Source organism: Pristis pectinata, chromosome 7 (genome assembly GCF_009764475.1).
Source record: "Pristis pectinata isolate sPriPec2 chromosome 7, sPriPec2.1.pri, whole genome shotgun sequence".
NCBI classification, from domain to species: Eukaryota; Metazoa; Chordata; class Chondrichthyes; order Rhinopristiformes; family Pristidae; genus Pristis; species Pristis pectinata.
In genome coordinates, this window is record NC_067411.1 from 57,490 (window position 1) to 77,400 (window position 19,911).

General features: G+C 45.1%; 1 protein-coding gene across 1 annotated transcript in view; it reads right to left on the bottom strand.

Moving 5' to 3' along the window:
- nup155 (nucleoporin 155) overlaps window positions 1–19,911 on the bottom strand; it is a 150,398-nt gene that overhangs the window by 14,118 nt on the left and 116,369 nt on the right. Inside the window, exons 23-28 of the mRNA XM_052020337.1 lie at window positions 18,435–18,626; window positions 14,824–14,962; window positions 14,587–14,722; window positions 12,237–12,390; window positions 6,000–6,104; window positions 2,008–2,162 (exon numbers count right to left, since the gene is read on the bottom strand). Of these exons, the coding sequence (XP_051876297.1) occupies window positions 2,008–2,162; window positions 6,000–6,104; window positions 12,237–12,390; window positions 14,587–14,722; window positions 14,824–14,962; window positions 18,435–18,626 (881 nt within the window). The remainder of the gene's footprint in view (window positions 1–2,007; window positions 2,163–5,999; window positions 6,105–12,236; window positions 12,391–14,586; window positions 14,723–14,823; window positions 14,963–18,434; window positions 18,627–19,911) is intronic.

Here is a 19,911-nt window from a genome sequence, read left to right on the forward strand (position 1 = left end):
TGGCAGAATTCTTGGTAGTGTGGAAGAGCAGAGGGATCTGGGGGTTCATATCCACAGATCCCTGAAAGTTGCCTCACAGGTGGATAGTGTAGTTGAGAAAGCTTATGGGATGTTAGCTTTCATAAGTCGAGGGATCAAGTTTAAGAGCCGCGAGGTAATGATGCAGCTCTACAAAACTCTGGTTAGGCCACACTTAGAGTACTGTGTCCAGTTCTGGTCGCCTCATTAAAGGAAGGATGTGGAAGCATTGGAAAGGGTGCAGAGGAGATTTACCAGGATGCTGCCTGGTTTAGAGAGTATGCATTATGAGGAGAGACTAATTGAGCTAGGGCTTTACTCTTTGGAGAGGAGGAGGATGAGAAGAGACATGACATGGGTGTACAAAGTATTAAGAGGAACAGATAGAGTGGACAGCCGGCGCCCCTTTCCCAGAGCACCAATGCTCAGTCCAAGAGGGCATGGCTTTAAAGTAATGGGTAGGAAGTTCAAGGGAGATATCAGAGGAAGGCTTTTTTTACCCAGAGAGTGGTTGAGGCATGGAATGCGCTGCCTGGGGCGGTGGTGAAGGCAGGTACATTGGTCAAATTCAAGAGATTACTAGATAAGCATATGGAGGAATTTAAAATAAAAGGATATGTGGGAGGAAGGGGTTAGATAATCTTAGGCGAGGTTTAAAGGTCGGCGCAACATTGTGGGCTGAAGGGCCTGTGTTGCGCCGTACTGTTCTATGTAAACTCCATCTGCCATCTTTCAGCCCATTTCAATATCTCTCTTCAGCTGAGTTCAGCACTGAGAACTCCTCCTCCAAATCTTTGTGTCATCCACAGACTTACTGATCTTGCCTACGACAACCACATCAGAGTCATACAGCATCGAAAGAGGCCTTTTGGCCGAACTGGTCCATGTCAAACAAGGTTACTACCTAAGCTAGTCCCATTTGCCTGCGTTAGGCCATATCCCCCCCTAAACCTTTCCTATCCATGTACCTGTCCAAGTACCTTTTAAATGTTGTTAATGTACCTGTCTCATCCACTTCCTCTGGCAGCTCATTCCATTTATGGACCATCCTCTGGGTGAAAAAGTTGCCCTTCAGCTTCCTATTAAATCTCTCCCCTCTCACCTTAAACCTATGCCCACTAGTTCTTGATTCCTGTACACATTCACCCTGTTCTATGTCCCTCATGATTTTATACACTTCTGTAAGATGACCCCTCATTCTCCAAAGTCATTCATCCAATGGTCTCAGCACCAAACCCTAACTCTAGTCACAGGTATCCAATTGCAAAAACAACCCACTGTTATCATCCCATCTCCTATTGCCAAGCCACTTTTGGATCCAATTTGCCAACCTGTCCTGGATCCCATGGGCCCTAAGTTTTTCGACCAGTCTCCCATGTGGGACCTTGTCAAAGGCCTTGGTGAACTCCACGTCAACTAACTCAACCTCATTGCTCTCATCAATACACTTTGTTGCTTTTTCAAAGAATTCAATCGAATTCGTCAGACAGGATCTGCCCTTGACAAACCCATGCCGAATTCTCTGATTTGTGCCTTCCTTTCCATTAATCCTGTCCCTCGGGAATTTTTCCAGTGTCTTCACTGCACTGATGTTCAGCTCACAGGTCTAAGGAAGTTGACGTTTGTTGAGCAGTACTTAGAGTAGTAATCACTGTATCCAGGAGCCAGTCAACTCCTCAGGTTAGGCAGCAGATTAGATTGTGGCAGTTGCCAGGCACAGAAAGATGTGACAGTGTGACAGGAAGGTATGGATATCCAGGACATGGTGCTGCAAGAGCCTCAGCCTTTGACAAACAGGTCTAACACTCTTCTTACCTGAAAGGAACTGAATAAAAAGTACAGGGTGTATGGGCGATCTGACCCATGGCTTCAGGAGACCATTCAGCAGCGGTAGGTTGGGGGTTACAGGGGATGTAAGTTGAACAAAGGAACTTCGTACTGAACTGGGGACACCAAAACCAGTGAACAGAGTGCTCCCTCTTCCTTTACCTGTGCATGTCTGCGAGGCGAGCCAGGATTCGTGCAGCATTGCTGAAATTCCTGTTTTTCTCATAATATCTCCACAGCAAATCCATATAGCGAACTCTGTTCTGATCGTGCTTTGCCATCCGAACTAAATATGGCTCAAGATACGGTGAATTCACCTGCACACAAACAGAGTGTTCACCAAGTCATCAACACTGAACATCCCCCTCACTGTCCGTACAGACCACAGTACAAAGATTAATCCCAGCTTCCCCAGAACACACACGCAATATACAGGTATGTAGTTCATCACATTTTTACTCCCCTGCACCTCTCCAACCCAATCCCCAACCAATATCAACTACACAAAACTTCCTTCTTTCCATGCTTTAGTGACCACTTTCACTAGTTACACATGTTACACCAATTAGAGACCTTTATCTATGCACAGCTCAATCAGATTCCCTCAACTTCCTCCATTTCACAGAAAACAAGTCTCTCCTTGTAGATAAAACAGTCCTTTGCTGGCAACATACTGGTGACTCTCCTCTGCACCCACTCCAGTACACACAATGGCCTTGCAAGCATACTTCGATATCTCTTTGAAAAGTTAAATCAAATCAGACAGACAGATTTGATTAATTCTTTCCTCTCCAAGTGCAGATTAATCCTGGTCCTCAGAACTTTTTCCAATAATCTCTCTACCATCTCTGTTAGACTCACTAGCTTGTAATTACGTGGCTCATCCCTGCCGTCCTTCTTCAGAAGATTTAAAAACTTCTGCCATTCATTGAGCCCAGAAACAGGCCCTTCTGCCCACCACTTCCATGCTGATCATCAAATACCAGCACTTCCAATCACAAAGTAACCCTCCACTGTAATCCTGTATCTCCTGTCACCAATATAATTTTGGATCCAATTTACCAACTTGCCCTGCATCCCATGGGCTTTGACCTTTTGGACCAATCTCTCATGTGACATCTTGTCTAAGTTCAGGTAGACTACATCAAGCACAATGTCCTCATTGGTACATCTTTGAAAAATTCAATCAAGTTGGTAAAATAGGGTTTTTCCCTACAACTGATGCAAGACTCATGGATTTGTAAATATGCAAGTGCAAAGGGGCAGACCAAGTAAAGGTACCAGATTTGCTGTCCTCCAGTCATCTGGTCCCTCACCTTTGACCAAAAATTCAAGAATCTGGGATACATTTCATTAGAACAAAAGGATCTATTCACCTTTAAGCCCACAAAGGTATTACTTTTATATGATAGTACTTTTCTTTAATTCCATTGTACCCTTCCCTGATCTCCAATTACAATGTCCTTTTCCATAGTGAATACAGATAAAAAGAATTCATTTAAAACCTCACTCATGTCCTCCAGCTCCATGCATAGATTGCTACTTCAGTCCCCAATGGACCCTATTCTTTCCCTGATTACTCCCTTGCCCTTAATGTATAAAAATGTTTTCGGATTTTCCTTCATCATGCCCATGTGTGCTATTTTGTGGCTCCTCTTTGCACTCCTAATTATTTATTTAACTACTCTCTGAACTGTCTGTACTCTTAAGGCCTCTCTTCTTGTACTGAGCAAATTGTTCCAACTACAGGCTGTCAGGGTCTGGGTTACTGTTGGCTGATTAGCTTCACATCTACAAGGAAAATATTAAAGATATTACAGCAGAAAAAGTCAAGGTAATCAAGCAAAGTCAATATAATTTTATGAAAGGGAAATGATGTTTGACCTACTTATTAAATCCTTTGAAGAAATAACATGTGTTGTGACTAAAGGGAACCACTACGTACTCTGTCTGGATTCCCACAAAGTATTTGATAAAATGTTGCATCAACTCTTATTGCGGAAAATAAAAGCTTGCGTAGTTGGTAACACAATGGCACGGAGAGAAGAATGGCTGACACAGGAAACAGGAAATATCAATGGGTCTTTTTCTGGTTGGCAAGATGTAATGACCCATGTGCCACAGGGATCGGTGCCAGGCCTCAACTTTTCACAATTCATGCAACTGATGAATCTAGGCACCAAAGCTTTGATTTCTAATTTTGTTAGTAACAAAGTAGGAAAGTAAGTTGTGTGGAGGACAAGGGAATATTGATAGATCAAGGAGACAAAGATCTGTCAAATGGACTAATAATGTAGGCAAATGTGAAATTGTTCAGCTTGGCAGGAAACATAAAAAGAAAGCATTTTATCTAAATGGTGAAAAATTGCAGAGCTCTGAGATGCAAGAGTCTTGGTGCCCAAATTCATGATTCGCAAAAGGCTAGTATCCAGGGACTGCAAGTAATTACAATAACATCATTTATTGCTTGGGGAACTGAATACAAACATGTGGAATTTGTTTCAGTTTTACTGGGCATGGGTGGGACCACTTGGTGATAAGCTGTTGATGAAGCCATCAGGTTGATAGATTAATGAGGGTGGTTGAAGATTTATAGACTAATATAGCACAGAAACAGGCCCTTCAGACCTCACTGCCCCGACTGATGAAGGCCAGCATGCCAAATGCCTTCTTCAACACCCTGTCTGTGACACCACTTTCAAGGAACCATGTACCTGTACTCCTAGATTCCTCTGTTCCATAACACTCCCCAGGGCACTACCATTCACTGGATAAGTCCTACTCTGGTTTGACTTCCCAAAATGCAACACCTCCCACTGATCTGGATTGAACACCATTTGCCAGTCTTTGCCCCACTTACCCAGCTGATCAAGATCCTCCTGTAGTCTTGATAACCATTTTCACTGTCTACAATACCATCTATTTTAGTATCATCCATAAACTTACTAACCATGCCTTGTACAGTCTCGTCCAAATCTTTCATAAAAATAATAAACAACAAAGGTCCCAGCACCTATTCCTGTGGCACACCACCAGTCACAGGATTCCAGTCCAAGAAACAACCTTCCACCATCACCAGTATTAGGGTTATGAATTCAGGAGGCAAGGTCTCCTTAGATCCCTTGCGACCTAACCTTCCAGACCGATCTACCATGTGGGAACTTGTCATAGGCCTCGGTGAAGTCCATATAAACAAAGTCTACCACCCTGCCCTCATCAATCCTCTTGGTTACCTCTTCAAAAAAACTAACATCTTTTTGAGACACAATTTCCCATGCAGAAAGCCATGCTGACTATCCCTAATTAGATCTTGTCTATCCAAATGCTGGTAGATCCTGTCTCTCAGAAACCACTCCAATAACTTCCCCACCGCTGATGTCTGACTCACCGGTCTATAGTTCCCCGAAGAAAGAAAACAAATCAAGGGACTTTAGGAGGCTTTGGAAAGGGTGCAGAAGTAGTTCACCAGGACGTTGCCTGGATTGCAATGCATTAGCTATTAGGAGAGGTTAAACAAACTGGAATTGTTTTCTCTGGAGCCAGCATAGGCTGTCGAAGCAGACACAATAGCAAAGTTTAAGAGGCATTTAGACTGACACATGAATGGCCAGGGAATAGAAGGATATGGTTGACACCAGATGAGGTTGGCACCATGGTGGGCAGAAATTTGGTAGGCCAAGGTGCCTGTTTTTGAGCTGTGTAAAAGCTGTGAAATTCTATGCTAAATGCCCAACATATCAGGCAGTGCCAGTGAAGAGGGAAGAAGTAAATAGATATTAGAGATAGATAATCAACAGTAGAACTGAGTGACTAAGTTCAGTGGAATTGAGTGACTTTAAGTTTACCCGATTAGGAAAGTGGTTTAATCGGGTTGCCCAGAGGCGAGAAAGGCAGAACAGGCAGTTGTTGCGACAGTGTGACTGGTTCCACGTGAGTTTCAGAAACAGGACCAAGGAGGAGTGGTGCTGAGAGAAAGCAGAGGATAAAGATATAGGAGCAGAAGGGCTGATCAAAATAGGGTGTGGATCATTCAGCACCCTTAGTCACTTCTTGACAGCAATTATATGGAAATAACCTTGATGAGTCACTGATCAGACAAGACAAGCAGTTGTCAGCAGTCTGGATCTACTCACAGATTTGCTTCAGTTCCTTACCTCCAGTAACTTGTCTGTCAAATCCACCTGGATCAGCCAGTTGAAGAGGGCAATATTGAAGAGTTCATCTGTTGAGCACTGTGCAAGTTTCAACATCTGTTCAAACTGGGGAAAGCAAGTAAGATTGAAGTATTATTCACCCCACACCTTTTGCCTCACAAGACCACACTACACACATTCTGAACTCATACCAAGAACATAGAACAATACAGCACAGGAACAGGCCCTTCGTCCCACAATTTTGAGCACAACTAATTGAACCAATAATTAGACTCCTAACTAAACTAATCCCTTCTGCTGACACAATGTTCATATCCCTCCATTCTCTGCACATTCATGTGCTTAGATAAGAGCCTCTTTAACACCTCTATCCTATTTGCCTCCACTACTACCTCTGGTAGTGCATTCCAGGCATCCACTACTCTGTGTGTAAAAATTTGCCCCACACATCTCCTTTGAACCCCTTCTCACCTTAAATGCATGCCCTCTCGTACTAGACATTTTGACCCTGGGAAAAAGATACCAGCTGTCCATTCTATCTATCCCTTTCATAATTTCTATCAAGTCTCCCCTCAGCCTCTGCTGCTCCAGAGAAAACAGCCCAAGCTTGTCCAGCCTCTCCTTATAACATGCCCTCTAATGCAGGCAGCATTCTGGTAAACCTCTTCTGCACCCTCTCCAAAGCCTCCACATCCTTCTCCGATGGGGCGACCAGAATTGAATGCAATACTCTAGATTTGGCCTAACCAGAATTTTACAAAGCTGTAAGAGAACTTCCTGACTGGTGAACTCAATGCCTTGACGAATAAAGGCAAGCATACTATAACGCCTTATTTACCGCCCTATCAACCTGTGCAGCCACTTTCAGGGAGCTAGTGACTTGGACCCTAAGATCGCACTGCACATCAACACTGTTAAGGGTCTTGCACTAACTGTGTACTGTTCCTTTAGCTTTGATCTCCCAAAGTGCAACAACTCACACTTGCTCAGACTAAACAGCATCTGCCATTTCTCTGCCTATATCTGCAACTGATCTATATCCTGCTGAATCCTTTGGCAATCTTCTACACTATCCACAATGTCACTAATCTTTGGATTGTCTGTGAACTTACTTACCACCCATCCACGTTTTCATCCAAGTCATTTATATATAATCACAAACAGTATATATAAATCACAAACAGAAGCCCACCAGAGTCGGCCCGGGAGACATTGGAGCAGCGGGTCCCTCACAGGTACGTTGAGAGGATTTAAAAAGCTTGTGTGTTTCGTGGGCTTTTCCTTTACAGAATCGGCCCGAGAGACGTTGGAGCAGTGGGTCCCTCACAGGTCTGGGCTAACTTAGAGGGGCCAACATAAAGGAGGTATCGTCAAGCGGAGCGGCCATTTTGGAGCAGCCATTGTCGGAATGGACAGAGTCAGAGTGAGTGGCTTTGGCACAACAGGCTTCCGCATCAAGAGGCGGAGACCATCTGCAACAACACTGGTAAGTAGCTGGTAAGTAAAGGTAAGGTTTACTGTTATTGTTATTATCTTTTAAGTAGACTACAGCTAGGTAGGAAGAAACATAGTTCAGATGGAGGGCAAGGCAATGTGCTGCAGCTGCATGATGTGGGAGCTAGTGGACCCTGCTGGGGTGCACGGTGACCACATCTGCAGTAAGTGCTTGAGGCTGGAGGAACTTCGGTTCAGAATTGATGAGCTGGAGTCACAGCTAAAAACACTGCAGAGCATCAGGGAGGGAGAGAGATATGTAGATGCTGTGCATCGGGAGGCAGTCACCCGACTTAGAGCAGGTACTTCTAGTGTCCAGGAGGCAGATGGATGGGTGACTGTCAGGCGAGAGAAAGAGGAAGGGAACAGGCAGACTGTCAGAGGACCCCAGAGTCTGTTCCCCTCAATAACAGGTATTAAGCTTTGGATGCTGTTGAGGGGGATGACCTACAGGGATCAAGCAGCAGAAGCCAGGTCTCTGGCACTAGGACTGGTCCTGATGCTCAGAAGGGAAGGGAGGAGAACAAGAGGGCAATAGTGATAGGGGCCTTGATAGTTATGGGAACAGACAGGAAGTTCTGTGGACATGAGCGAGAATCCCAGATAGTATGTTGTCTCCCAGGTACCAGGGTCCGGGATGTCTCTGATCGGGTCCACAGCATTCTTGAGCGGGAGAGAAAGCAGCCAGAAGTCGTGGTACTTGTTGGTACCAATGACATAGGTAGGAAGGGGGATGAGGTCTTGAAAAGTGAGCTTAGGGAGCTAGGCAGAAGGCTGAAGAACAGGACCTCAAGGGCAGCAATCTCAGGATTGCTGCCAGTGCCACGTGATTGTGAAGGTATGAATAGGAGGAGATGGCAGATGAATGCGTGGCTGAGGAGTTGGTGCAGGGGGCAAGATGATTGGGATCTCTTCTGGGGAAGGTGGGACCTGTACAGAGTGGACGGCTTACACCTGAACTCAAGAGGGACCGATATCCTTGCAGGCAGGTTTGCTAGTGTGGTTCGGGAAAGTTTAAACTAGTTTGCAAGGGGGATGGGAACCGGAGGGATAGGTCAGTGGAAGAAGTGCATGGAGTAAAGTCAGATCCAACATAGAGAGAGGCTTTGAGGAAGGAGAAGCAGAGTATAGGGTATAAAGGTAGAAAAGTGGATGGGCTAAAGTGCATTTACTTAAAAGCAAGAAGTATCAGGAATAAGGGTGATGAACTGAGAGCTTGGATAAATACATGGAACTATGATATTGTGGCTCTTGCAGAGACTTGGCTGTCACCAGGGCAGAAATGGATACTGAATATTCCTGGATTTCAGTGTTTTAAAAGGGATAGGGAGGGGGGGAGAAGAGGAGGAGGGATGGCGTTACTGGTCAGGGATACTATTACAGCTGCAGAAAGGGTAGATAATGTAGAAGGATCCTCTCTAGAGTCAGAATGGGTGGAAGTTAGGAGAAAGAAAGGAGCAGTTACTCTACTGGGAGTATTCTGTAGGCCCCCTGGTAGCAGCAAGGATACCAAGGAGCAGATTGGGAGGCAGATTTTGGAAGGTGCAAGAATAACAGGGTTGTTATCATGGGAGACTTCAACTTCCCAAATATTGATTGGCACCTGCTTGGTACCAAAGGTTCAGACAGGGCAGAGTTTGTTAAGTGTGTCCAGGACAGATTCCTGTCACTGTATGTTGACAGGCCGATGAGAGGGAATGCCATATTAGATCTAGTATTAGGTAATGAACCGGGTCAGGTGACAGATCTATCAGTGGGTGAGCATTTGGGGGACAGTGACCACCGCTACCTAACCTTTAGCATCGTCATGGACAAGGACAGGAGCAAAGAGGACAGGAAGATATTTAATTGGGGAAGGGCAAATTATGAGGCGACAAGGCTAGAACTTGCAAGTGTGAATTGGGATGACACTTTTGAAGGGAAATGTACTATGGAGATGTGGTCATTGTTCAGGATATCTTGCAGGATGTTAGGGATAAATTTGTCCTGGTGAGGCAGAGAAAGAATGGCAGGGTGAAAGAACCACTGGTGACAAGAGAAGTGGAACATCCAGTTAGGAGGAAGAAGGCAGCATACATAAGGTGTCGGCAGCAAGGATCAGATAGGGTTCATGAAGAATATAGGGTAGCAAGGAAGGAACTTAAGAAGGGGCTGACGAGAGCAAGAAGGGGGCATGAAAAGGCCTTGGCGAGTAGGGTTAGGGAAAATCCCAAGGCTTTTTTCACTTATGTGAAGAGCAGAAGGATGACGAGAGTAAAGGTAGGACTGATTAGAGACAAAAGTGGGAAGATGTGCCTGGAAGCTGTGGAAGTGGGTCAGGTCCTCAATGAATACTTCTCATCAGTATTCACCAAGGAGAGGGGCCTTGATGACACTGAGGACAGTGTTGGTAAGGTTAATGTTCAAGAGCATGTTGATATCAAGAGAGAGGATGGGTTGGAGCTGTTAGAAAATATTAGGACAGATAAGTCCCTGGGGCCTGACGGAATATTCCCCAGGCTACTCCGCAAGGCGAGGGAGGAGATTGTTGAACTGTTGGCTAGGACCTTTGAGTCCTCGTTGTCCACAGGAATGGCACCAGAGGATTGGAGGGCAGCAAATATTGTCCCCTTATTCAAAAAAGGTAGTAGGGATAGTCCAGGGAATTATAGACCAGTGAGCCTTATGTCTGTGGTGGGCAAGCTGTTGCAAAGGATTCTTAGAGATAGGATCTCTGGGCATTTAGAGAAACATGGTCTGATCTGGGACAGCCAGCAATGCTTTGTGAAGGGCAGATCATGTCTCACAAGCTTGATAGGGTTCTTTGAGGAGGTGACCATGAAGATTGATGAGGGTAGTGCAGTAGATGTAGTCTACGTGGATTTTATTAAGGCATTTGACAAGGTTGCACATGGTAGACTTCTTCAGAAGGTCAGAGGGCATGCGATCCAGGGAAGCTTGGCCATGTGGATTCAGAATTGGCTTGCCGGTAGAAAGCAGAGGGTTGTGGTGGAGGGAGTGCATTCAGATTGGAGGGCTGTGACTAGCGGTGTCCCACAAGGATCGGTTCTGGGACCTCTACTTTTCGTGATTTTTATTAATGACTTGGATGAGGGGGTAGAAGGATGGATTGGCAAGTTTGCAGATGACACAAAGGTTGGTGGTGTTGTGGATAGTGTGAAGGATTGTCAAAGATTGCAGAGGGACATTGATAGGATGCAGAGCTGGGCTGAGAAGTGGCAGATGGAGTTCAATCTGGAGAAGTGTGAGGTGGTACGCTTTGGAAGGACAAAGCGTGTGGAGGAGCAGAGGGATCTGGGGGTTCATATCCACAGATCCCTGAAAGTTGCCTCACAGGTGGATAGGGTAGTTCAGAAAGCTTATGGGATGTTAGCATTCATAAATCGTGGGATTGAGTTTAAAGAGCCACGAGGTAATGATGCAGCTCTCCAAAACTCTGGTTAGACCACACTTAGAGTACTGTGTCCAGTTCTGTTCGCCTCATTATAGGAAGGATGTGGAAGCATTGGAAAGGGTGCAGAGGAGATTTACCAGGATGCTGCCCGGTTTAAGAGTATGCATTCTGAGGAGAGACTAAGGGAGCTAGGGCTTTACTCTTTGGAGAGGAGGATGAGAGGAGACATGACAGAGGTGCACAAAATATTAAGAGGAATAGATAGAGTAGACAGCCAGCGCCTCTTTCCCAGGGCACCAATGCTCTATACAGGAGGGCATGGCTTTAAAGTAATGGGTGGGAAGTTCAAGGGAGATATCAGAGGAAGGTTTTTTATCCAGAGTGTGGCTGGGGCATGGAATGTGCTGCCTGGGGTGGTGGTGGAGGCAGTTACATTGGTGAAATTCAAGAGATTGCTAGATAAGCATATGGAGGAATCTAAAATAGAGGGATATGTGGGAGGAAGTGGTCAGATTGTCTTAAGCGAGGTTTAAAGGTTGGCACAACATTGTGGGCCAAAGGGCCTGTATTGTGCTGTACTGTTCTATGATTCTTTCCACTCCACATCAACACAACTGCAATTCTCTCCTCATATCTATTCATCACACTGGGATCAAGTGAATCTCGAGTACAACACCTGTACCTGGAACATTAATCTGCCAGCCCTCACAAGAGAATGTAGGAGTACACTTGTGAAGGAAAGCAGGAGGGCAAAAAGAGGACATGAGATTGCTGTGGGAGATATTATCTGCCAAAGTGATTCTGCAAGTATATTTAGGGCAAAAGAGTAATTAGGGAGAGAATAGGGCTCTTTAACGATCAACAAGATCATCTATGTGTGGAGCCACAAGCAATGGGTGAGGTCATAAATAGAAAATTCTCATCTGTATTTACCGTGGAGAAAGACATGGATGCCAGGGAACTCAGGGAAGTTGATAGTGATGTCTTGAAGAGAGTCCACATTCATGAGGATGTTACCGCGACTGGAGAGTTCGAGTTATTGGGAAAGGCTGGATCTTTCCCCTTCAGACACTTTGGTTAATAAAAATCCATTAATTCTAGACATAAAATTAACAGCTGGCCTTGTGTCAACTGCCATTGGAGGAGGTTAGAAATATGCATTTGGGACTGTTTCTCAACCTCACTCTTGAAAGACCTGGGTCTAATTTTTACACTTTGCCCTGGATTCCCCAAACAGCAAAAATATTTTCACAACCTCATCAGTTGCCCTTAATATCTTGGTAATTTATTAAATTGTGTGATACTTCCACACCAAGCAGATGTTCTAGCCACTCAAAACAGATACTCACATGCTGCGTTGCCTCCTCATTACTCAGCATATTGGGGTCAGATGAGAGAACTGGAGGTCCAGGTAGTTTGGGAACACTAGGGGACTGTGGAGCTGCTTTGCTTTGGTTTACCAACTCCTGCAGTGTGTCTGAGATGCACTTGTAACAACTCACCCTGAAGAACACAAGCAGAACATTGAACAGTAGAGTACATGAACAGGCCCTAGAATATCAGCATACCCCTCTCTTTTCTCACTATCCTCCGTGTCCTTCTCCCTGGTGAATACTGATGCAATGTATTCATTTAGTACCTCGCCCACATCCTCTGGCTCTAGGCACATATTTCTTCCTTTGTCCTTGTGTGGTCCTACCCTCTCCTGAGTTACCCGCTTGTTTTTAATGCAAGTAGAAAATGCCTTAGGAGTTTCTTTTATCCACTCGCCCCTTTTAGTCCTTCTGATTCCCTGTTTAAGTTCTCTCTTGCTTCCTCAAAGTCCCTGTCCAATTTCAGCCTCCTAAACCTTACATGTGCTTCCTTTTCAACAAAATTTGCAACATCTCTTAACATCCAAGGTTCCTGAACCTTGCCATCTTTGTCTTTCTTCCTCTCAGGAACATGTTGGTCCTGAATTCTGACCAGCTGGCCTTTAAATTACTGCCACATATCAGATGTCGACTTATCCAAAAACAGCCACCCCCATTCCCCTCTCCCTGGCTCCTGCCTAATTCCATCATAATTATCCTTTCCCCAATTTGGCACTCTCTGCACGGTCCTTCCCCCCACCCCGTGGTCCACTTCACATCCATAACTATCTAAAAACTTCTAAAAACCATTCCCAAAATGCTCTTCCACTGAAACACTGGTCACCTGGCCAGGCTTATTTTGAGGTCTGGTATGGCCCCTTCCCTGGTTGGATTATCTACATACTGTGTCCAGAAAGCCTCCTGGATGCGTCCCCTTCCCTGGGAAAAGAAAGTGTATTCACTCTATCTATACTCCTCATGATTTTATACACCTCCATAAGGTCACTCCCAATCTCCTACATTCCAGGGAATAAAGCCCCAGCCTGCCCAACCGCTCCCTGTAACTCAGGCCCTCGAGTCCTGGTAACATCCTCGTAAATCATCTTTGAACGCTTTCCAGTGGCCAAAACCATACACATTGTTGAATTGAAAGCCACTTGCCAATCCTCGGCCCACGTACCTAGCTGTTTAAGATCCCCCTGTAGTTTTTGATCACCTTCTTCACTGTCTACAATATCGCCTATTTTAATATCATCTGCAAACTCACTAACCATGCCTTGTACATTCTCATCCAAATCGTTTTGATAAACAACAAACAATCAAGGTCTTAGCACTGACCCCTGTGGCATAGCACTAGTCACAGGCCTCCAATCTGAGAAACGACCTTCAATTATCACTCTCTGCTCTCTACCATTGATCCAATTATCAATCCAACTACCTACCTCTTCCTGGATCCCATGTGATCTAATCTTATAGTCCAGCCTGCCATGTGGGACCTTGTCAAAGGTCTTGCTCAAGTCCATATAGACAATGTTCACTGCCAATCCTCACCTACCCTCTTGGCTACTTCCCGCCACCCCAACAGTATATAAAGTGGCATATATTTGAGAGGTGAACAGCCATTGGAAAATCCTGCACTACCTGCCTTCCCCTCCTGATGGTCACCCATCTTTCTGACTGAACCTGTGGTGTGACCACTTCCCTGAAATTCCTGTCTGTAACACTCTTTGCCTTCTGTATGTTCCTCAGTGAGTCCAACTGCCGCTCCAACTGATCCATGCAGTCTGATAGGAGCTGCAGTTGAACGCACTCCCTGCAGACAGTCACCACGGACACCTGAATGCTCCCTGATTTCCCAAATACCACTCCACGATTGCCATTGCTGCCCCCTTTAAGAACAAGTGGAACCAAGGAAAGGCAAAAACAAGAAAAATCTTACCTGGTCAGTATCCCTATTTTCCCTGTCTGTTCAAGTATCTGTCCAAATGCTTCTTAAAGTTACTGTCATATCTGCTTCCACCACTTTCCCTGGTAGTGCATTTCAGGCACATACCACTCATTGAATACAAAAAACTTACCTCGAAAACGACTTTAAACTTCCCCCCTCTCAACTTACACGCATGTCCTCTAGTATTTGACATTTCTACCCTGGGAAATAGATTCTGACTGCCCACCCCATCTATGCGTCTCATATTTTTATAAACTTCAATTAGATCTCCTTTTGTCCTCAGCTGTACTTTACAGCCTGGACAGGGCATGGGCCAGTTCCTGATCAGCAAGGTGTCGTCACTGTCTGATATTCAGATTAAATATTCACATACGACCACGATTAAACGGGACTACAAACCTCTCCTGGAAGGCTTGCTGTCCCACAGTATCTTCCTCTGGCTCTCCATTCTTGTAATAATGAAGCCCTAGTCCCTGTGGATCTTTCTTTTCAGCAGCACTAAGGCACAATTCAGCCACAGCCTCATAACAACGCACTGCAGAGACAGAATCAAACAGAATCATTAACCAGTCTCAAATGCAACAGTTCTTTGATGCCCTCAGTAGGCTTTGCGGTCCGCCTCCCCATCGCTCTCACCTTGTCTAAACTGTGCACACACACTGGGAAGGTCAACCTGGTGCCCAATTTCCCGATATAGCCGCAAAGACTCTTTCAAGGCCTTCTCCTTCTCCACCTTATTCTGGATCTGCCGTGCGCTCTGCAGCAACTCATTTGCCTAGTATGAGTTAGAAAAAGTTATTGGACAAATTAATGGGACTGAAAGGATTTAAAGATGTATTTGCTAAGATTTGCCATGGCAGGGAGAACAAAATGTAGAAAAAAAATAGCCATCCACTTTGCAGAAAAAGTGGAAAAACCTCTTTAAATGTTGGGAAATTGATGAAGTTTTAAAGGATCTTTGTACAAAAATTAATTCAAGTTAATATTCAGGTACAGCAAGCAATGAGGAAGGCAAAAATAGCCTTAATTGTTGAGAATGTTTATGTATAACATTCAGGACACCTTGCTCCAATTACATGGACCTGGCAAGACCACACCTCAAATACCGTCCACAATTCTGGTCTCCCTAGCGAAGGTGGGATATATTTGCAAGAGACAGATTCCAGTGAAAGTTCATCAAATTGATTCTGATGATTGTCACGTGGAGAGGGGACAGAGGTCATGTTCTAGAAGAATTTCTGCAGATGGGGCCTAAATTCTCTGGAGTGTAGAAGAACAAGAAGTAATGTCATTGAAATATGTAAAATTCTTTCAGATCTTGAAAGGGTTTAGTTTGGTTTATTGTCACTGAGATAACGTGAAAAACTTCTTTGCATGCTATCCAGACAGATCATTCCAAATATCAGTATATCAAGGGAGTACAAAGGGAAAAGCAATAACAGAATGCAGAATATAGTACAGTTACAGAGAACGTGCAGTGCAGGTAGAGAAATAAAGTGCAAAGGCCATGATGGAATTGACTGAGTGATCGAGAGTTCATCTTTCTTGTATAAGAGGACAATTCAAGAGACTTATAACAGCGGGATAGAAGCTGTCCTTGAGCTTGGTGGTGGGCGTTTTCAAGCTTCTGTGTCCTCTGCCCTAAGGTGGTGGTGGTGGGGGGGTGGGTGGGTGGGGAGGGGAGCTGATTGTGCTAGCTGCTTTCCCAAGGCAGTGGGAAGTGTAGGCAGAGTCAATGGAGGGGAGGCTGGTTTGCGTGTGGACTGGGCTGTGTTCACAACTCTCTGCAATGTCTTGCAGTCTTGGACAGAGCAGTTGCCACACCAAGCTGTGATGCATCCAGATAAGATGTGTTCTATGGTGAACCTGTAACAATTGGTGAGGGTCATTGAGGACATGCCAAATTTCCCTAGCCTTCTGAGAAAGTAGAGGCACCGGTGTACTTTCTTGGCCATGGCTTCTACGTGGTTGGACCAGGACAAGTTACGGGTGATGTTTACATCTTAGAATTTGAAGCTCTCCATCAGCTCCACTTTAGCACCACTGATACATACACGGGCATATGCTCCGCTTTGCTTTCTGAACTCAATGACCAGCTCCTTCATTTTGCTGACACTGAGGGAAAGGTTCTTGTCATGACACCATGATGCTAGGCTCTCTATCTCCTTCCTGTACTCTCCCTCGTCGTTTGAGATCTGGTCTACCATGGTGGTGCCATCTGTGAACTTGTAGATGGGGTTAGTGTAGAATCTGGCCACACAGTCGTGAGTGTATAGGGAATAAAGTATGGGGCTGAGGACACAGCCTTGCGGGGCACCAGTGTTGAGGATATAGGGATAATGTTTTCCCAGGCTGGGGTCTGGAATGAAGGGTCACTGTCTCAACACAAGAGCCTGACTATTCAGCACTACGACGAAAAGAAACATCATTGTTAATGGTTGTGCTGTGAGGGTGCACAGAGTCCATCAATGGTCAGGCCGAGAGTACGGGGAGAATCTGCTGTGGTTCACGGTGTGAAGGAGAATAAGGTGTTACCAGTTTTGACACGAGGAAAGAGCTTCTGTTGTGGGCGGAGGAGCAGCGCAGCTGGTGGAGCCACTGCCTCGTAGCTCTGGCAATCCATGTTCGATCCCTGCCTCCAGTTCTGTCCATGTGGAGTTTGCACTTCTTTTCTGTGACCACCTGGGGTTCCTCTGGGTTTATCCCACATCCCAAAGATGTGCAGACTGGCAGGTTAATTGGACACTGTAAATTGCCTGTAGTATTAAGGTCAGTAGTAGAATCAGGGGTAGTTGATAAGAATGTGGGGAGAATTAGGCCATTGACAAGGTCCCTCATGGCAAGTTGATCAGGAAGATTAAGATGCACAGGAACCATGGTTAAGTGGTAGTTTGGATTCAGAACTGGCTTGCCCATAGAAGACAGAGGGTGGTGGAGGAAGGGTGTTATTCTGGCTGGAGGTCTGTGACCAGTGGTGTTCTGCAGGGATCAGTGCCGGGACCTCTGCTGTTTGTGATACATATCTAAAAATGACTTGGACGAAAATGTCGGTAGACAGATTACTAAGTCTGCAGACAATACAAAAATTGGTGGAGTTGCAGACAGTGAAGAAGGTCATCAAAGGATACAGCAGGATATAGATCAGTTACAGTTATGGGTGGAGAAATGACATTTGAGTTTAATCTGGCCAACTGTAAGGTGTTGCACTTTGGGAGGTCAAATATAAAGGGAAAGTATACAGTTAATGGCAGGACCCTTCACAACATTGATATACAGAGGGATCCTGGGGTCCAAATTCACAGCTCCCTGAAAGTGGCCACATGTACATAGATAGGGTGGTAAAGAAGGCATATGGCATGTTTGAGCATCAAGTATAAGAGTAAGGAAGTCACACTGCAGCAGTATAAAACTTTGGTGAGGCCACACTTGGGAGTATTGTGCGCAGTTCAGGTTGCCCCATCACAGGAATGACGTGAAGGCTTCGGAGAGGGTACAGAAGAGGTTTACCAGGATGCTGCCTGGATTAGAGAGTATAAACTATTAAGAGACATTGGACAAACTTGGTTTGTATTCTCTTAAGTGTCGTTGGCTGAGGGGAGACCTGATAGGAGTTTATAAAATTATGAGAGGCAATAGATAGGATAGGCAGCCTGAACCTTTTTTCCAGGGTAGCAATGTCAAATACAAGAGGACATAGTTTTAAGTTGAGAGGGGGAAAGTTTATAGGGGATGCAATTTTTTAAATTTTTAAGTGGTAGGTGCCTGGAAGGCACTGCTGGGGTTAGTGATGGAAGCAGATACGATAATGGCATTTAAGGGGCTGTTAGATAGACACATGAATATGCAGGCAATGGAGGGATATGGATCACGTACAGGCAGAAGGGATTAGTTTAATTTGGCACCATTCTTGCCTATTTCCATGCATATCCCTCCATGACAATGTCAATGGTTCGACTGAGAGTTGGAAGAGGGTCATTAACAACTCATGTCACTATGCCTCCCGTTTCTTCAATTCCAACACATCAGAGTCATCTGTAATATTCTGCCTTTGAATTAGTCTTTCTTGGGACAACATAAAAACCTAATTTGTGGAAAGAACATGATACTCAGTGAGATGAAATGAACCATTGTGTACAGTACCTTTACTCTGACACCCGAGTATTCCTAACCTCATAAGCCCCAACTCCCTGACCCCAAAAACTAATTTTTCAGGCATGGTCCTCATAACCTGGAACCCACCATCATACCTTGGAACAAAGTGCATCATCACTGCTGTACAGCAAGGGGCAAGTTTCTCTCAGGTGTTTACTGATGGCATCGACCGAGGCGTTGTCTCCTATGTATCTGTTTATAAGTGAGGTGATGAGTGCCCCACACAACTCCTTCCCCCGGATAACCAAGTCCCGAAAAGGCGTTGATTTCAACTGCTCCTGGAGTTCCTGTACAATGCAAAGCGCAGAGTCAATGGAGTCTACCTCCACAATGAAGTTGCAGAGGTGGCACAGCAGTTAAATTAATAACTGTCAGCTAGAGGCTGAGTTTAAATCATGCCAAAGCAGCTGTTGAATTTCATACAACTGAGAACAGTACTGCATAGAACAGGCCCTTCGGCCCACAATCCCTCCTACCTACAGAATGCCCATATCCCTCCATTTTCCTCTCATTCATGTGCCCATCCAAGCTCCTCTTAAAAGCCCCCATTGAATTTGCCTCCACCACCCTATGAGGCAACGCATTCCAGGCATCCAACACACTCTCAGTAAAAAAAAGTACCCCTCACGTCTGTTCTGAACCTAACCCCTCTCACCTTAAATGCATGCCCTCTAGTATTGGATCGCTCAATAATGGGGAAAAGGAGTTTCTTGTCCACCCTATCTATGCCCCTCATAACTTTATACACCTCCAACAGATCACCCCTCAGCCTCCACTGCTCCAGAGAAAAGAGCCCAAGTTTGTCCAGCCTCTCCTGAGAGCACATGCCCTCTTATCCAGGCAGCATCCCAGTAAACCTCCTCTGCACCCTAAAGCCTCGACATCCTATAGTGAAGTGACTAGAATTGCATGCAATACTCTAAATGCAGCCTAACCAGAGTTCTATAGAGATGCATCATAACTTCTTGACTCCAATACTCAATACCTCGATTTATGAAAGCAAGTATTCCATAAGCCTTCTTAACCACCCTATCTACCTGTGTAGCCATTTATAATGAGCCATGGACTTGTACCCCGAGGTCTCTCTGCTCTTCAACATTGTTAAGGGTCTTGCCCTTAAGAGTGTACTGCCTCTTGACATTAGTTCAACCAAGGTGCAACACCTCACATTTACCCAGGTTAAACTCCATCTGCCATTTCTCTGCCCACATCTGCAGCTGATCTATATCACGCTGTATCTGTTGCCAGTCTTCTGCACTATTCACAACTCCACCAATCTTGGTATCATCTGCAAACTTACTAACCCACCCAACTACATACTCATCCAGGTCACTTATGTACATCACTAACAGCAGTACAGATCCCTGCTGAACACCACTACTCCCAAGCCTCCAGCCCAAATAAGTCCCTTCAATCACCACCCTCTGTCTTCTGTGGGCAAGCCCATAATTCAGTTTCTGATATGAAAATTCAAATAACTAGTCACCAATAAAATAAGATTGTTGTTTAATACCCATCTAGTTCACTTCAGTCCCTCGGGGCAGGAAATCTATCATCCTTGTGCGGTTTGGC